The following is a 20,276-nucleotide window of genomic DNA, read 5'->3' as shown; positions in this document are numbered from 1 at the left end:
ATCACATGCATCACACAGTTGCATGCAACTTGTTGAGATACTCACTTTCCAAAACAATTATTTAAAAAGCTGTTCTCATTTGTACAGTACAGAATATTGGATAAACCTACAGGTCAACTGATGTTAACTTCAGATTTTCAAAATACTGTCGATACGTATTTCTCATTCATTTCAGACCAAATTATGAAAAAGAACTTACAAGGTGGGTTTTGAATGACAAAATGAGGGCATAAATACAGAAATAAAACAATACTGAAATTCATTTAGTATGCTCTCTGTTACCAAACAAAAGTGATTAGCAGAGTTGTTTGAAATTTTTAGGAAAAGGAAGCTTAAAGATTGGAAGAAAAAAATGTTACTTTATAGCCTTTCAGAAACCCTTATCTGAAAACAAATCAGAGGTCTTATTTTATCTTCTTTCTTGCACTGAATTGCAGTTTTTTTGCATGTGGGAAGGGAAAGTTTTTCATTGTGCATGAGGAGGAAAAAAGAATTCAGGGTGTTGATTTATCAACTTATATGCTGTGCATCCCTTGCAGCAGTTTTAAACTTATTTTTGATCCAGAAAGGAAAAGAGATTAACACAATTACTACTAAAGCTTTTTCAGCTCTTGAATTTCCCTCTTTTACTTTCTATGAGCCTTCCCAGTCAGGTAAATGTTTTGTATATGTGAGTATAAAACTGGTAAGGTTTGGTAACTTTTTACAGTAAGTCCTTTGTTGTCAGTCTTACATTAATTCAATCTGTGTTTGGGACAAAACTAGCAAGTATCTTACACATGAAGGGACTTACAGATATTGTCCTAGTATGAAAATTACAAGATGATAAGAAGAAGACAAACATCTAACAGAATACGAATTTAAGAGAAATGCATATCATTATATTTTTTAAAAGGAGAAAATTTAGTGTAGGGGTTTGGATTTTAGGCCCCATGTTGGCCTCTTTCTGGATACCGGGTCATAACTAACAAAGTCTCATATCCCAGGTATTCCATCCTGTTTTTTACGTAAGCAAGAGTATAAATAAGAAGGAGAGGGAAGGATCTCTCTTCTCTTCTGTTGGACTTGAAGACAGCAGGTCCTGGTGGCTGGCTCTCACTTACCTGGGAATGAGGCCTGCTGTGGCCTGTTGTTTTCCGATCCGGATGGAGAAGTCTGGTGAAGTGTCTTTTGTCTTTTTAAGGAAAGTGTTTTATTCTTTTGTTTGCTAGTTCTGTGTTAGCTGTGTATATCTGTGTATATTGTTTTTTATTTTCTGTTTTAGTTTTGGGGAGTGAGGACTCTTTGTTTATACGTATATAGTCTCTTTGTAACTGTATATAGATGTAAATATATATATATATTTTTATATATATATACACTGCTTTGGTTTTGTTGTTTTGGTGGTTTTGGTAGTTTTTTCCCCCCTCTTTTCCCTTGTGCTTGTGGCGGAGGGGAGACTAGAACTGTAGGCTGGAGCATTTGGCTGGGAGCCAGGTCCAAACCATTCCATTTAGGCAGTCTAAAATCTTACCAGTTGTACGCTTTAGGGCACTGAAGATGGACAGACTTATTCAGCACTTATGTGATATTCATCAGACATTCAGAAATACAGACTTCTGAAGTGAAGGCCCCAAAGAAGGTTTCAGACCTTTCAGTTTATGTTATAAAATATTATGAATATAAATTACAATCTTTATAGAGCTATTATGAACCACTTGCTCATAAGCACCCATTTGCCATTTGAAGACTGATATTGTGACATCTTCTTCAAAGAAGAAACTCTTAAAAAAACACATTAGCTCTATTTTTACATAAATCTGCTACAGTGCTTTCTTGGCATTTAGCTATAGAGCCACCCTTTTGTGTAGAACAGACTGCAATAACCCAACAACAGCTACTTACAGGTTTTCTAACGTCTGGTAGGGTAGCCCACAGTGGAAAAACAATGGGTAACACAAAAAGATAGGTGAGCTGCTTGCGTCGGGTTTCAGGCCAGGCCAGGCTGAGAGGCTGCTCCTCATCCTCTTCATTCTGTAAGGAAAGCTGCAGTGAGCAGAATATCAAAGTGGATGGCTGAGATTAGGGATTCTTCCAGAAGGAGTTCCAAGAATGGTGTTGTGTTGCAGTGAGAACCATGGACTCTGAAAACACTGCACAAACACCGCACCTACCTAACAACATTATTTAGAACACAGGAAAAAAGAATCTGGCCAAACTGTGAGGTATCCCTGCAGCACAGGTCATCATTGTGGCTGGCCCTTGAGATGCACAGAATGTCTCTGAAAAGTGTTCCCACAGCTCTCCCTTGGGATATGGGCTAGTCTAGTTAGGGATTAAGACACCTCTGGGCAGCACAAAGCCTGGCCACACAAATGACAGAGAGAGAAAGAGAGAGAGAGAGAGAAAGAGAGAGAGAGAGAGAGAGGGAGAGGGAGAAGGAGAGGAAGAGAGACAGCGTGCACGCATAGGTGCATGTACACACTTCCACACACACATAAATATGCACTTCCATATGCACATAAATATTTAAATGTGCATATAGACATATACATATATCTAAATTTTTAAGCTTTTGTGAGTAACTTAAGAAGTTACTATATAAATATGTGTCTGTATATGTATGTATTGTCTGGTTCATAGGATCATTGGGTAATGCAGGCTGGCAGACACCTGTGGAGCTCCACTGCTAAGCTGGTGTGGTCAGGCTGGGCTGCTGACCAGGTCTCTGACCAGTCAAATTGTGAAACCACTAATAATGGAGATGGCCTAACTTCTCTGGGCCCCAACACCATTGCTGAGCTGCCCACTTGAGGAATAGGCTTCTCCTTGTCTCCAACCAAAGACTCTTGTGTTTAGACCAGCCACAGTGCAGCAGTGTTCTTAACAACTTGGTGCTAAAACTAAAGACATTCCTCTCCTATCGATGTAGCTGATTTTCACATTGATCTCTAGTCTCCATTTATGTGTAAGCTGCCCACCTGTCATCTCTCTGTTACAGAATAGATGTATAGGAACCTCTCCTGTGACAGAAAACACTTGATTGCCATACACTTCTCCTTCCTTAGACTGTTCCTCCTAACAAAATTGACCCTTCTCAAACTGACAAGGGGGCATGATTCAGCTTTTTGTATGCAAGTATTGAAAGAACTTTTAAACTTCTAACATAGGTAAGTGATATCTCCAGAATTGCACATCTATCTAACACATATCACAGAATAAGGCAACTGAAAAAATGGCCTAAATGGTTCTTTCACATAAATGTGTGTAATGCAAATTGTGAATCTTGTGGAAAGACTTCTAGAGAGCTCAGTGAAAGCTAAACAAGTCCAAAAAAGAGCACATGGTGAAAACTTTTTGAAAGCATGAGAAGTATACAACAATTTCTTCATGTAGTGTTCTTGTTTTTTTCTTTTGAAAAAGATAACAATTGAGACAGTTCTGCAATATGCATGTTATTCTTCCTATAGATTTATAATAGGATTCTTTAATAAGTTTCTTATAATAGGTTTCTTCTGTCTTAAGATTGCTTACCTAAACCTTATGACAATGATATATGAAGCAAACATTTGAATGGCCATATCAGTTTTTTTTTTCTAAGCAAAAGAGTTATTGATGAAATGTCACCGTATGTTGGTATTGTTCATAACATTTTCTACTTATTTCTAATTTTGACTGAAGAACTGGTCTTAGTTATTCTACTATTATGAACTTTTGAATTGTTTGACTACCCAGATACCTGACCCGATCAGTATCTAGAAAAGCAAGCCTAGTTCTTAGCTCAGGATCTTCCACTCTGATGGTACCACCTGACACTGATGGATTGGAAGCAAATCCCTGTTTGTCTCTTGACACATTGACAGGTTGCAGCTACTTTTGAGTTATGTGTTGATGTCAACAGAAGACAATCCATTGTTAACCCCTATACTTTGTGAAACTCCTGACTTGCATGACTGTAAGACAACAGTAAAGTGAACAGGTCATAAAGGTTATAATCTTAAAAGATTTTAAAAAGAATATAGGCAAAATTTGTCACACTCAACACGGTACTTTAAAGGCTCCTGAGCACCTTAGAGATTAGCTTTTTCCTTTAGCTTTCAGTTTCTCACAGAGATTGTCCTCTATGCTTCACTGCTGCAATCTACGGAAACCTGACTTTTGGGGAACTGTGCTAGAGCAGGAGTTTGTGGGGCTTCTTCCTGAAAAATAAATCCATTCCTTTTCCATTTTGGTAGATGCTACTGGGGTGGGAAAATTAACCTGAGATGGAGGCTCAGCTTTGAAATATGATGACTGAGATAAAATTTGGGTACAAAAGGACCAATTAAAGGGTTGCCTAGGTAACTCTTTCTGAATGGCCTGTGTGTAATTCAAGCAGAGACTCAGCTGGAATAAAGATCAGTAAGTGACTGCTGCATAAACACCACTGAGTGGCAAAGTAGTTCCTGAATTGCCATCTTTAGAGATTAGCCATGATTAACAGCTCTAGTTAATCACAACAAAACTTTACATTAGTCAGAGCTTGCACGTGTGTCTGAAAAATATACAGAAAGTAATGTCTACATTGGCTCATGCAGGACTGTACTAGTACTCATCTATTTCAACTCTGGGTATCATTCTAGTCTCGTGGCTGTGTCAAATACCATTGGGTGTGCATGAGTACACATGTAACATGAGTGGCTGTAGCGAAGGACCACAAAGAATTGCTTTTGGAGATTTTCAAATCTCTCAAGCTCCTGAGAAAGCTTGATCCACCTTTTGAGATCTTTTCATCTTCCAGTTGTCCTACCTCATCCTTCTCCCCAAGACAACTATCCCCAAAATACAAGGCCAAACTTAGGCTCACAGTGCAGGCAAAACCCTTCTTCTTGCTAGTTTAACTCCAGAATGCATTACACGTGCTACAGAGTTGATATTCATTCCTATTTTGTAAATCAGATTTGGCATCTGATTTCCAATGCTGACCTTCCAAAACCCAGTGTAAGTAAGGAAGTGCAAAGTATTTATAGATCTAAGTTCCATGAATTTCAGTGCAATACTGAACTATCGACTGATGTTTAAGAAATGAATGGGAAATAATTTTGGCAGGTCTACAACCACACAAATGTGTCATGCTGTGGACCAAGCAGTAGTGGTAGAAAATGACTCAGCACAGATTTATGGCAGACGTTGTGTGTACTGTCAGCAGCTCCAGCCTATCTGCAATGTACATACTGAATATGCATTATCACAGTTTGTAGAAACTAATACTTCAACTATGGTTTTAGTCTGTATGATGAAAATTCAATAGCTGCAATGTTCAGTATTATTCTACAGCACTATGAAGAAAATGTAATGAAAACATGACATACACACAGGAATTCAACTACCTGCATACATATGGTGGTGCCATTTTAGATACCTTCTGGTGTCTCCCTTGACCTTCACATGCTCCACCAAAAGTGGAGAATACTCTGCTCATTTATGACACACCTGCCACCACTGTGCAAAAGTCTCCATTTCTCTAGGGTAGCTGAAGTACCTACCTATCTATACTCCAAAACTCATTACCTCCTATGACTCTGTAGCTAATCAACTTTAATGATACATATGTGGACATATGGGAAAGCTGCATCAGTTGACGTGTTCAATTCTGATGATAATCCATTATAAAGAAACAGCCATATTACGTCAGACCAAAGGTCAGTTTACACCAGTATCTTGCTTCTGGCAATGATCAGACACGTGCACTCAGAAAATAAGTACTGGAATGCGACATGTTTTTTCATCTTTCACAAATTGAATCATTGAAACATTGAAGTGAGGGGCCCAAAACTGAACACAGGACTTGAGGTGCAGCCTCATCAGTGCCAAGGATAGGGGAACTATCCCTTTCCTAGTCCTCTGGCCACACTATTTCTTATTCAAGCCAGGATGCCATAGGGCATCTTGGCCACCTTGGCTTTTGTTCAGCTGCTGTTGGCCAGTACAAAATCACAGAATCACAGAATAGTTAGGGTTAGAAACCACCTCATCTAGTCAAAATGACCCCCAGATCCTTTTCCACCAGTCAGCTTTCCAGCCAGTCTGACCCAAGCCTGTAGTGCTGCATGGGGCTGCTGTGACCCAAGGTCAGGACCTGTCATTTGGCCTTGCTGAACCTCATACCATGGGCTTTGGCCCATCAATCCAGCCTGTCCAGATCTCTCTGTAGAGCCTTCCCACCCTCCAGCAGATCAACACTCCCACCTTTGTGTCTTTATGTCATCTGCAAACTGACTGAGGGTGCACTTGATTCTCTTGTCTAAATTATTGATAAAGATATTAAATAGGACTTGCGCCAATACTGAGCCCTGGGAAACTCCACTGGTGACTAGCCGCCAGCTGGATGCAATTCCATTCACCACTTGTCTCTGTCCCGAGCCATCCAATTAGTATTTTACCCAGCGAACCATCTACGCTCAATGTATCCGTCCACACCATGGGAAACCTGTATCTCCAGAATAATGTTGTGGGAAAGTATCAAATGTTTTACTAAGGTCCCGATAGACAACACCTACAGCCTTTCCTTCATCTACTAAGTGTGCCAATTCATCATAAAAAGAGATTAGGTTGGTCATGTAGTACCTGCCTTTCACAAACCCAGGGTGGCTAGACCTGATCCCCAAGTTGTCCTGCATATGCCATATTATCGCACTCAAAATCATCAGCACCAGGACCTTCCCCAGCACCAAAGTCAGACTGCCTTAGTTCCCCGGATCACCCTTCCAGTCCTTCCTGTAGATGAGCAACTCATTTGCCACCTTCCAGTCAACTAGGACCTCCACAGTTAGCCACTACTGCTAAATGATGGAAAGTGGCTCAGTGAGTTCTTCTGCCAGCTCCCTCAGTACCCTTGGGTGGATCCTATCCGGCCCTATAGACCTGTGTGTGTCTAAGTGGTGTAGCAGGCCCACTTCCTTTAATCATTTCCAATTGGATTATGAAGGCTTCATTCTGCTCCTCATCCCTGTCTTCCAGCTCAGAGGACTGGGTACCCTGAGGACAACCAGTCTTGCTATTAAAGGCAAAAAAGGCATTCAGTACCTCAGCCTTTTTCTCATTTGTTGTCACTATGTTTCCCTGCATATCCAATAAAGGATGGAGATTGTCCTTAGCCCGCCTTCTGTTGCTGATGTATTTGTAGGAACATTTTTCATTGTCTTTAACTTCAGAAGCCAAATCAAGTTCTAGCTGGGCTTTGGTCCTTCTAATTTTCTACCTGCCTAACCTCACAAAATGCTTGTAGTCCTTCTGAGTTTGTCCCTTCTTCCAAAGGTCATAAACTCTCCTTTTTCTCCTGAGTTCCAACCAAAACTCTGTTCAGCCAGGCCAGTCTTCTTCCCAGCCAGCCCATCTTTCAGCACATGTGGCAGCTTGCTCCTGCACCTTTAAGGTTTCCTTCTTGAAGAATGTCCAGCCTTCCTGGACTCCTTTGCCCACAGGGACTGCCCTCCAAGGAACTCTGGCAACCAGTCTCCTAAACAGGCCAAAGTCTGCCCTCTGGAAGTCCCAGGCAGCAGTTCTGCTGGTCCCCTCCCCCTTACCGCTCTGAAAAGGAAAGCTTATTCATTTCTTTGTCTCTGTGCCCAGGATGGCCTCTGATCACCACATCTCCCTCTAATCCTTCTCTGTTCACAAACAGCAGGTCCAGCAGGGCACCTTCCGTGCCTTTGTGTGTCAGAAAGTTATCTTCCACACAGTCCATAAAGCTCCTGCACTGTTCCCTCTCTGCTCTGTTGTCTTTCCAGCAGACAGCTGGTGAGATGAAATCCCCCACAAGAACAAGATCCAACAATCATAAGATTTTCCCAGTTGCCTATAATATATTTTTGTCTGCCTCTTCATCGTGGTTGGATGGTTTATACTAGATTCCCATCAGGATATGTTTTTTTTGCCTTATCCATAAATACTTAACTTTTTAATCATCATCATCAAACTCTAGAAAGTCAAAACACTCCTTAACATACAGGGCTACCCCACCAGCTCTCCGTCCTTGCCTATTCCTTCCAAAGAGTTTATAGCGATCTATTACATCACTCAATTTGTGTACGTAATCCCACCATCTTTACGTTACTGTAATGATACCACAGTTTTCCATCTGCAAAATGGTTTCCAGTCCCTCCTGTTTCTTGTCCATGCTGTATGCTTTGGTGTACATGCACTTTAGTTGGGCTATCGGTCTTGTCACATTTTTGGGGGGAGAAGCCCTAATTACTGTGTGACTGTCCATTGTTCTTAACGGATTGACAATGCTTATGTCTTTGATGCTGTGTGGATCTTCGTCCACTAACTCCACTGAGATGGTTGAGATGCTGTGTGAATTAGTACATGTGGTCAGTGACTGGAATAGCCTGCCAGGGAGGGAAAAACAAATGTGCTCTGACGTACTCAGCACATCATGGAGCAGCCTGACGGACCTTACTAGCCCACTGTCCCTGAAACACTATTGGGCCACGTTGATCTCTAGCATGCCTGGTTTTATTCCTTTCTTCCTTCAAATGCAGTTTAAAGCTCTTTCAATGAGCCCTGCTAACCCTGATCCTTTCGCCACTTTGAAACAGATGTATCCTGTCTCTCACCAGCAGGCCCAGTGTTGTTTAAACCAATCCATGATAAAACCCCCTAAATTCTGCTGCTGAGACCACTGTTGGAGTCAGTTATTGCTGTTATTGATCTTCTGAGTCTTCCTGTTTTGTCCCTCATCATTACATGCAACTGGAAAAATATAGGATAATTCGTATTCCTTATCACTTAACCAATCATTAAAAGTTTAGACATAGTTGCATTAGAGCTTCATATATTCTTTCTGCTCTTTTAGTGAAGTATTTTTCTTGGTTGTATTTTTACTCCTGTAAAACCTTTTGCCAAAATGTCTTATTTTTCTCACCAAATTAAAAGAATTTCTCTTAGAGAAAAATGTGTAGTTTTTCTCTGGATGTGAATTCAAGGTTATAACAAACCAAAATGCTTTTAAAAAGTCTTAAATAAAATGCAATCCCTCTGGGTAGTTTATGACTTAAAATCAGGAGTGTAACAGCACTGTCATTTTTTCCTCCTTGTGTTTAAGACAGTCTTTTTGTTACATGGACATTTACCATGCTGAATATCATATGTATACTAATGCCTAGATGGTATGGATGTGGTACCCTAGCACATATTGTTATTATTATTAATAATATTAACAATATCATTAATAATAATAGTATTGATAATTAAATTAATAATCTAATATGAAAATGCTCCCTTTGTATATTCTACCAGTGTTAATCTTTACCTATAAAAAATAGGGTTATGATTCCCAACTTTCAAGAAATGAGATTAGAAATGTTATTTTGGTCTGTGTTCTCTTCTATACATCCGTAACAAATATTCTTTTCTTTTAAACCAATCTGCATACATTAATAACTCTATTCTTACTACTTCAATTCTTTTATTTAAACCATTACAAACAATGAAAAAGGTACAAAATCTCTGGATGCTCCATATTTCACAGTTCTTTATGCAAGAACATCTATCAAATACTTGACTGTAATCGTATGGAATAATGCTCTTACAGGTTTACTCAGTACTGGTCTGACAACTTTTAGAATCATGGGATGGTTTGGTTTGGAAGGGACCTTAAAGATCATTTAGTTCCAAGCTCCCTACCATAGGCAGGACACCTTCCACTAGATCAGGTTGATCAAAGGCCCATCTAGCATGGCCTTAGACACTTCCAGGTATGGGGCATCAATAGCTACTCTGGGCAACTGTTTGAGTGCCACAACAACCTCACAGTAAACAGTATCTTCCTAATATCTAATCTAAACCTATCCAATTTTCCAATTTCCCAGTAAATTTTTTTCCAAACAGAGGAAATGATGCCGTATTTCACACTATATATACAGTGCAAACATACGGTGACATTTTCATTCACAACTATTTTGTTTATAAACAACAGTTTATAGCAAATTCCATCTGCTAAAGTCACAAGGTAGTCACTCCTTCTAGCCAACATCAGAAAATCAGTGTCTCCATGGAGGTTTGCACTCATATTACCTTAGGAAAAACAATTGCTTTTCTGGCAGATTAAACAGAATTTTATAGTTTTTTTTTCCCTGAAGGTAGGACAAAATGGAAAACAAGTACACAGAACCACCTCAAACTTAACCAGAAATAACAAATCTGCCACTGTTCACCAAGTAAACTGTATTGTATAACAGCCATAGCATATGAACTATAAATACCATATTCTGAGGATTATTCTGTTAGTCCAACTAAATTGAAGAGCTAATCTATAAATTCTCATGCTTGTGCATTCTGACTGCTGATACAATTATCAATAAAAATTAGCATTAGGACTCGAGATGAAAAAAAGCTGAAGACAGGGACTATTTGCAGTTCAATTTGCTTGTGCCAAAGTACAGATATTGCACCACCTGTAATGCAATTTCTTCCTTTGCTTGATAGGGCTGCAAAAGACTGCTCAGGTTAGATTTTTTCCTTGTTTGTTTGTGTTTGGTTTTGTTAGTTTGGTTTGGTTAGTGGTGGTGGTGATGGGTTTTTTTTCACTGTTTTTGGTTTTGTTTTCATTTGTTTGGGTTTGTTTTTTTGTTGTTGTTGGAAATGAGCTCTGTACAACCCAACTTCTCATAATGAGTGAACCAAGAAAAAGTTATGCTATCTCAAATGTTCCCTGTCCCAGAGGTATTTGGTGATTTTCAGAACTGAGGCTGATTATTTTATTTAGGAGGGCAAATCTCACATTAATTTATTTCACTAGAAAGGCATACAGTATAGGCAATTGGAGCCCTACTGTGAACAGCCTCAGATCTCTGCTTTATGTTTCTTGTCTGTAAGCAGAATCACTCATTTATCTTCTCCTACCTCTCATTTGGAAAAATATGCGTGAAAAAGGTGAGATAGTAAGCTACTATAGTAGTATGTAATTTCTATAGGGTAACTAAGATAGAAAGCAACATCTTTCCTCATGAATTCTTGAGTAAAATTCAAGCAGGGCATAAAGTTAAATCCCTGAGCTTTCAGAATGCATTCTGTATATCTGGATACTCTTCTTAGGGTAGCTAACTTGTGCTAATCCTTGTTGTACTGTGAACTCACTGAAAAGAGCTACCTTATGAGTGAACCCTATGGGAAGGAGAAAGGCTCAGGTAGATTTTTGGTCCAGATTCTGCTATTGTTGATTGTGTCCTCTTGGGGTCTTGCACAAGTAAGTAAAATCACAGCTCCCAGAGCTTATATGCTAATTTTTATGCCCATGTCACTGCCAGCACTCTGGGGAATTTGAAAAGAAATACTCAGAATGTAACAGTCAAAACTGCAGTCAGCCCACCAGAAGAAATAACAGCTATGGTATGATGGAGATAATTCTGAAGAATAAACCTTTGTCTTCATGCCATTTTTCAATATCTTAGTTTTCAAGTGAGTCAACTTACTTGAAAATAGGCAACTGATATATAAAACATAAATATCAATTGATGGAAATATAAAGATCAATTTTTTTTGATGGCAGCACCATTCTCTTTAAGTCACAAAACCCTATACCAACAAACAAGATGCAGGCATTTACTTTAGACCGACTGTGGCAATTGAAAAAATGTTTAGGTTTTGGAAAATAATTTTATAGCCCAGAATAATACCCTGAGATGGAGAAAGCAATGTTACTCCCGTGCACACCATACTAATTTGATGCGAACAAAATTAGTACTCTAGGGCAGGGGAGGTATGTTCCCATCAGCACTGTCCCTGCTCTCTGGTGGGGAAGGGAAAACATGCTCTACCAGACTTGCTCTAGTACGCACATTAAATCCAATGAAACCAATGAAGCTTTTGTGGCAACCTTCTATGACCTACAAGTTTTCTTACATTTTCATGGAAAAGTTCTCCCTCACGTGGTTGGCATGTAAACATTTTCCAGTGGGGTTTCCACAGAAACAGTAAAATCTGTGCGCATGTGCATGTATGCATATGTGTGTGTGTGTGTGTGTGTGTGTGTAGGTGGGAGGAGAAGGTGTTATCTTTAGATTGGAAACTAATTTTAGGTAAGACACAGGTTAAAACTACTATAAAATGCTTGTTAAGAATGTGGTGGGGATTGGGCAGGGGTAAGGGGCACAACTGGACTTATCAGAAGGGTAATTCTCTGAAGGGCACCATATAAAATATTTAATGAGATAGTAAGTGTCCTTTTAGTCTTCTTTCATTTTCTTACACATTCTTGGTAGCACTCTGAAGTTTTATGTAAGAATCTTCTTTGTGGCAACCTGCTAAAGGTTAAGAGACAGAATGCCATAAGTAGAACAAAATCCCCAAGGAAGATGCAATATTCAGCAGAAGGGAAGGCTATTTCTGGCTGCAAATAAAGTAGTAATGTCTTAAAGACCGTATGGTGGGAGGAGATATTGTTCCCTGCTGTGCTGGTTAGGGAATGGGATGGAGGCCACAGCCGTCTGTCCTTCTAAGCTGATGATCCCTGTCTCATCAAAGTGTAGGATATCAGCTGCTGCTTACAGTTGGAGTGGGGTGATATGAGTCTTAATGTCTGGCACAAATGACTGGCTTGCTGGGCACATTTTCTGGACAGCCTTTTTGTATTTCTGCAAGCAGCATCAGGACAGATTTTTTTCTTATTGCTCGAGGGCTTGACTTATAAAGAGGACAGCTGAATTTCCCCAGAGGAGAATGGAGTAAGAAGAATGGACTTAAGGTCCTGGGCCTGGGAAAAAAGGAAAATGAAGACAGTGGAGTTTGGAAGAGACAAATAAAGAAATTAAACAAAAAAACCTCACAAATTAGGTGAAATAGACCTAGTTCATGACACTTTGCAGAAGACATCAATTGACAGTGTTCTCAACTGTCTTGTGTGGTGTTTCAGCCTCGTGTAAGTGGAAAAGAAGGCAAGGAGGAAAGAATCCAGAAAAACATACAGATGACCAAAAAAAGCCCACAAAGAAACAAGGAGAGGTATAAGGAAAACTAAAAAATTGCAATTGGAGTACTACACCTTTTAAAAATAAGTTTATTTTATAAGTATATGAAAATAAAAAGTTATTTTTTCTCCTTTTCTTGCAGTCTTAGCCTGAGACCTTCTTTTTTACAAGCTCAACTTCATAATTTTAAAATAATAAGGGGGCTATAAGCATTTAGATGCATATTCTATTTTATTTTTACTAGCAGAACATAGGATATCGAATGTACTTATTTTCAGACAATTCTAAGTCCAATATAAAGACTGATATTATAAAGTGCTTGAGTCTAGGGATTTAGACCCAGTGAAAAATCAGTGCATCAGTGAAAAATATGAAAAAAAAACCCAGAAATATGACTATGATTGTTTTTGCAAGAGGGAAAAGCACGAAGACCATAGTAGAACTTAATAATGGAATTAGATCCTCATGCAGCTCTTCTGTATCCTCACTGCAAACATCAAGGCACAATACATGAAGGCGCTAATGGTAAGTTTTTTTAAGACATTTATCCAACGCTTATGGATCACAAAACCATATTGTTAGGCTATACAAGTGGAAAATTGGAGAGAAGGAATTTTATACTACATTTCCAAATTCTGACACCACAGCATTACTCCATTGCATTGGAGTAAGGAAAAATTACCAAACCTTTGAGCCACCTGATTGAATGCTACTTAGGAACAGAACCAAATAATGTTGTCAGTGTAAAATGGAGAACACTCAGTTACAAAAAGATCAAAACTGAAAATCATTTGTAGGTCAAGACTGAGCTGGAATGAGCATGTTCTTGTTGCCCAGTTTTAATGAGTGAGTTTTTGAAAGAGAAGGAGAATACTGATGAGAACTGGCTGCCATACAACCCTGTGCCTTCAGTATTACTTCTCAAAACGTTATTAGGGGATTGTTATTTTTTCTTGTGACAGCAGACACCTGTAATCCTTTCATTCAGACTGATGGAGCTAAATCTGCAGACTCACTCTTTCACCAGTTAAAAACCTCCCTGCTTGCTCCTATTGTGTCATTCAGATAAGGATAAATAATGTATCCCATCTCTAAGACATAAGAATAGTTGTTCAGAATGTCCTAATACTTTCTGAAATTAACATAAAAGCTCCAAAACCTGCCTCACTGCAAGTTTAAAATGTCTAAAGGGAGATGAAAGGAAGATATTGCTGAGTAATGTACTCTTGCAATTTTTCCTTCTTCCCCTGCCGTTGCTTGAAATTGAAACCATTGTCTCTAATGATGAAGCTCTGTGGCCTTGCAGGTTTCTGAATAGACCTACGAAATGCTTCATTACAATGTAAAATGATAGCCTGTGGACACTGCTGTGATACGTGATTGCTTAAGGTTGCCTTTTCTTGTTTTCACTAGAACAATCTCAGTGGAAAAAAATCTTACAAAGCATGACTGGTTTCCTTCTTAAGCTACTGAACTCTATTAGAGTCAATTAGAGTTTTCATGTATCTCACAGATTGATTTACATAATAAGTTACACCAGGCTATGCCATCCCTTACTGACCTTTGAGAACAAAAGTCTAAAAGTCACTCTGCTTTGGACTTTGATTTTTTTTTTTTTCCATTTTTTTTCCGCCTGAATATAAAAAATAGTCTAAAGACATATTTCACTACAGTCATGAGCCAGGACTCTCAAAAGAGGACCCAAATGGATCTGAAATTTGATCTTTCCTTACCTTAAAATGTTGTGTTGAAGTGTAGTGCTGAGAGGTTTTGTTATATAGATTTTACTCACCTCATTTATATAAAAGTAATGTTCTGTTGGGCTGACAAGGATCTTTAAGTATCATGATAGTCTGAAAATTCAGATTAACAGAAGAGGTAATTGAATGTTCTACTATGCCCTTCTTTCCTTGGGTGACTCATTATAGTTACTGATCATTCATGATATCAAAAACTATCCATCTCTTTTAGATCCTTGATTCTGATTCTCAATTTCGATTTCTAGAGACAGAATTACTGCAAATAGTGAAGAATTATAGCCATCTGCTAATACTTGGTGCACTAACACACCAGTTGGCCAGAATCATCTTGTCATTTCTCCACCTCCAGCTGTGTAAAGCAAATACAATCTTTTCCCAAAGATTCACCCTAGTGCACATTACTGTGGGATTTTTTTTTCAGTATTGTAGAAAAAAACCGGACGACCTCTCCCTGTTTTAAGTATGTTTCAGTACAAAATAAGCTCCTTGTGAGGGATATTTGTCTTTAGGAAGAATCCAAAAGACATAAACACACTCTATTACTTGTACACACCTGATTTTTCCTTTGCAGAACTTTTCAAGGAAAAAATTTTACTTACTTGCTCAAATCATGAAGAAGGTAACATGATCTCTGATTTGAAGTAACAATATTGTTAAACCATAAATAAACCAAACCAAATAAAATATCAGAACTTAACCCTGATATGACTCAAAACAAACCATGGCCAATGCATAGCTCATCCCACTTTTAAAATGTGGAAGCTCATTTTATGTCATAGATCACTGCTCAGCCATCTCCTGCAGCGTTTGTCTTTTGTCACTATAGCCTAAAAAGAAGGCTAAGAAGTAAACTGTTATAAAAGCTTCTGTGTCAAGGATTATTTTTACAAAACTTTCACTCTCTATGCAGATTTTGATGTCTGAATCTAAATGAGCAATATACTGCTATCTCATTCAGCCTAATTTTTTATTTGTCTCAAGATAACACAAGGTATGATGGAGAAGCTTGTTTAGAGCTCCTCTTTTACAATGAATTTTTGCTATCCCATGATACACATCATGATAGCTTCTCTTAGAAGAACAGGTTTTCTGCAATGTGTTTGCAATTTCTATCAGCTATATTTAGGACTGTAAACATATCTGATAAGTAAAAATACGTTTCCTAAAAGAATGCATTCCAGACTACCATCTTACCTTACACTGAAGGGTAGGGGCAGAAAAGAAGAACTTTTATATATGGCAAACCATACATTGTGTTTAGTTGTAAATGAAGATTAAATGCATTTTAGACTGTTCACATTAACAGCCTCTTTCTATTAAGATGTTTACTTTCAGTGAAAAGCACAATCAAGCATGCAATATGTTTATCAGTACAAGAATAAAAAGAAGAATAAAAAAAGTCATTAACCTCTTCATCAACATTATGGGCGATTCCATTCTGCACTGGTCCTGAATCACTCGGTGGTGTTACTGCAACTTCCACTTTTGCACCTTTTTCCGTGGCATCACCCAAAAATAAGAGTGGGAAAACAACAGATCAGAATATTAAATAACAAATCTGCTAGTGAAACAGCTGTCATATATCTAGACTGAGTAAATAATCAAATACTAAACGTGGGACAACATCTGCTTTTAAAAGAGAGAGACAAAAATTTTGTCTTTCATTTGATTAGTACACATTTGGAATAAAAATCTTATGAATGGTGAGCTAGCATTTGAAGAAACTATTTTATTTGCACTCATGCCCTAGAAATATTCAAATGCGTTGCAATATTGAGCGCTCTTTGTTTATTCATAAACTAACTGAGCCTGATACTTGAGGTAAAAACTGACATAAAGCATTCACCACAGACATTCTAGAATGCAAGATGTTGCATTTACAGGTGAGGGGATACATTCAATGATATAACTTCTGTAATGCACTAACCCCTGCAACTAGTAAAGTAACTTCGAAGCTGTAATCATGCTGTCTGTCACGCAAAAATGTGGGAAAAAAGTAAACAGCTGCTATAATAACATCCAATAACAGCAGATGATCTTTAAAACAGAATCCTGTAGTCCTTGTGCTAAACTTGCACTGGAATTAAAGGGATAAAGTTGGGCCTTTGATTTCTGATGCCAAATTTATTCAAATTTTTTCTTACTTTGACTATCTTGGAATTCTCTAAGCAGTAATTACCTCTTTAAGTGTGTACTACATAAAAATGTCAATGGCCAAAAATCCCTTGGACAATATAAAGTAAAACAGAATAGCAATATGAAATCTCTAACTCAAGTTCAACATGCGTTATGGTATGCTCTTGTGCATAGAAGCAAATACAGCTGTCTAGTTACATTACTGCTATCCTGAGATTCTTCTAAATTAAAAATCTGAGATCACAGACACAGCAGAGTGCCAGACTATCTGTAATTATTTCAGTATATGTGTGTTGTTTCTTAACCCCACAGTCAGCATTATGGTTTATTAACAGACTGTCCCATCCAACTGCCTGATTTTGGAAGCAAATTGTATGTAAACATAACACAAAGTCAGAAAAAGTGTCAAGTAATAACATGATTCAGATTTTATTGGACGCATTTGTATGTGGTTTTCTAACGCAGAGAATATGCTGAAGTAAAGTAGAGAAAATAATACACAGAGCACTTTTTCTTTTAGCCAAGGAACTTTTGAACTAAAATACAAATTCTTACCTTAATGGAAAACCACAGTAAGCCAATTTTGCACAGTTAGCAAAGACGGGCCTAAATGACTCCCAGCAAGCAGTACACAGACAAATCAAATCTTAAATATGAAGGCTGATTCTCTTTATGACCAGGGTGGTACTACAAAAACACATATTCTCCTAGAGCAGCTCAGTAAATTAATTAAACTTCTATATATAAACTGCAAGTAAGTTTTGCATGTCTATTTCTGTCACTTCAACACTTATCCAAAATCAGCATTGCTTTTTATTTTCAACCTGCCAAAAGGCTTTCTATATGCCTTGACTGACTTTCTTGTACTCAACTCCTGTCCCATCCATAAATTTCATACTCTTTGGTACAGAGAATCAGAATATTTCTACTAGAATAGCATAAATGATGTAGAAGGATAAATTAATGACTAAGGATTTTCAAACAAAATAAAGCAGTGAAAGTGACTCTCAGGAATAGGTGATAAATCTGTACTGCTGCACTCACCATGATTAGCAGCTCCATTCTGCCTTTCACTGTCTTCCACCTGGCACTTCTTTTTGGCGATCTTATGCAGAATTGAGGCCCTTTCCTTGAACTTTCCTGAAAGAAAGCATTGTCATTATTAAAATGCAGCCATTTTGAGAAGCAAAGTTTCTTTGCCATAGCTTAGACTTCAAAGATCAGTGCTGACAATCCATTTCAGTTCCTCCTGACAGCAAATACGCTATTAAACACTATCTCATGTTCCTATCTATAGGGTTTTTTTTCTTTTTAATGGAAATATAAATAATCCTTTTTTTCCTGAGAATTCAGCAACAAATAGAAAAAGAAACTGAAATCAAAAGCTATGATTTTTCTTTGGAAGAAGTCAGTAAAATTCCACCGATAGACATGCTCTTGTAAGAATTCAGCCCAAACAGAAGATGAATACAGATGAATCAAGATATAAACGAACACCAAGTTTCAGTTCTCAATTAGTAGGATAGTAACACAAAATTTCAGATTAACCCATCTATTGCATCATAGTGACTGTGGTAAAATTTGTAACTTTGCACTCCTCTCTGTGTCTGTGATTTCTACATGTGCTTCAGAAGGGGAAGAAGAAACCTCCAGAATTTCTGATTTTCATATCAGATTCTCAAAAGTAAACTTTCTTCTAAACCTGACAGGGTTTTCTTTTGTCTCCCATGAGGTTAACCATGCAGCTCATTCTCTACATTGTCTCCAGGACAAGCCATTCTACCATAAGAGAAGTACCAGTTTCTGTCACTCTTTATTGACCACGGAGTCCAAATGACATGTTCAAACTTAGCAATATCAAAGATGTCAAATATTAAGTGAAATTAATCATTTCTCTGCATTGGTAGATCCTTCTATGCAAGGACTCTTTGGACACCCCTATGACAGCCTATGTTGTGTCATACTATCTATGAAGACGATGTGTCTGCCTTCATTTATTGTTATCCCCATTGTTATTGCACTTTTAGTATTTTAAAATATTTTTAAAAGTTAATCTGTTGGCTATCATGCACTATACTTCTAATTAAGAACACTACAGCAACACAGAGTCTGTGGCTCTTTTAATTCTTCATCTCCACTTAAAAAAATGCACTGAAAACTGTTGGTGTCCCTGCAGCAAAACCAGCACAGACTTAAGACCAGAAGATATTTCAATAGAATTATATAATAGCCTAATACTGGAAAGGAGAAGTAAGAAGCCATGAATGAATTCAGTTATGTGGATAACAGTCACTAGTTTTCCAGCTAAAATAAAAGGCACACAAGAATAAATCATTAGTCAAGAAAGAAATCCCTCCCCACAAATGTAAGTTTCAAACTCCTGTACCCACAAAAGCATAGGCCCAGGGACTAGCAGCTGGGAATTATTCACTGGGAAGTGGAATTAATTTCTCAACTCAACAGCAAATCACTTGGAAAGCAATAAAAATTCCACAACTATTTAACAAGCAGTTCTTCCTTTCTGCAGTCCCTATCTTTTCAAAAACACATCATGCTCAAAAAAAAAAATAAAAAATTAGCCATTCACAATATTTTGCAAAAATTAATCTTCTTTGGCACCTGGAGTAAAACACCTGCAGAAGAATACCTAAGCACAGAACACAATCATAAATAGTAAAACATCCCGTTATTTCAGTGCACAGGGTCAGATGCAGATATTTTAGTTAGAAGGGAAGAAGAAACAGAGGGTTAAAGAGGGAAAAAGAGAAGAAAGGGAGGGAGCGAGGGAGGGAGGGAGGAAGGGAGGGAGGAAGGGAGGAAGGGAGGGAGGGAATTGTTTGGGATATCAGATAAGAGAAAGAAAAAACTGAAAAAATGCAAATCATTATTTCCAAATATTTGAAGCCAAAATGCTAAGAGTCACAGCTGCTCCTAACTTCTTTTGAAATACTGGGGGCATTTAAAAGTGCTTATCCATAAGAATGTGTAAATACTGACAGGTGGCTGTTGTAACGTCAGTTACAAAAGGATTGTGTTAGCTTTCAGACTCCAGCTCAGCTTCATGTGTTTGAGAATTCGGCTTGTGATGCCCCAAATATACAAACGGATTTTATGCAAACAATGAAGATGATGCAACTGAGACATTTTCTAAGAAATGTCTGTGGAGTCATTCATGTCTCCAACTACTGCACAATGCTGTAGAACCTTTCAATTCAAAAGGTTCAGTTTTAAAATTCAATTAATACGATGCAGAATTCTGTAAGGATATTCTAGTATTTTGTTTGAGATTGTTTGAAACTGTTTAGGTTAGCCACTACTGAACTGAAAAGAAAATGCCTCCACAGAGATTTAGACTGGTTTAGATTAGCTTAATTGAATATGCCCTCCATTTTTTTCACATTTACAAAAACGTCCCACCATCTTCAGGAAGAATTTCTTACACTGACTTTTA

The 20,276-nt window shown here is 38.0% G+C and overlaps 1 protein-coding gene across 3 annotated transcripts in view; it reads right to left on the bottom strand.

Moving 5' to 3' along the window:
- Positions 1-20,276, bottom strand: part of SLC24A2 (solute carrier family 24 member 2) — a 112,842-nt gene that overhangs the window by 15,988 nt on the left and 76,578 nt on the right. For all 3 annotated transcript variants that reach the window (XM_050329215.1, XM_050329217.1, XM_050329216.1), the window contains 3 exons: positions 17,870-17,965; positions 16,098-16,180; positions 1,885-2,013 (listed from right to left, as the gene is read on the bottom strand). In XM_050329215.1, coding sequence (XP_050185172.1) covers positions 1,885-2,013; positions 16,098-16,180; positions 17,870-17,965 — 308 coding nt within the window. The remainder of the gene's footprint in view (positions 1-1,884; positions 2,014-16,097; positions 16,181-17,869; positions 17,966-20,276) is intronic.

Source organism: Myiozetetes cayanensis, unplaced genomic scaffold (assembly GCF_022539395.1).
Source record: "Myiozetetes cayanensis isolate MyiCay16 unplaced genomic scaffold, myiCay2020 scf4, whole genome shotgun sequence".
NCBI lineage: Eukaryota > Metazoa > Chordata > Aves > Passeriformes > Tyrannidae > Myiozetetes > Myiozetetes cayanensis.
The sequence above is the reverse complement of the archived record's forward strand: the minus strand, read 5'-3'. Positions and strand labels throughout refer to the sequence as shown.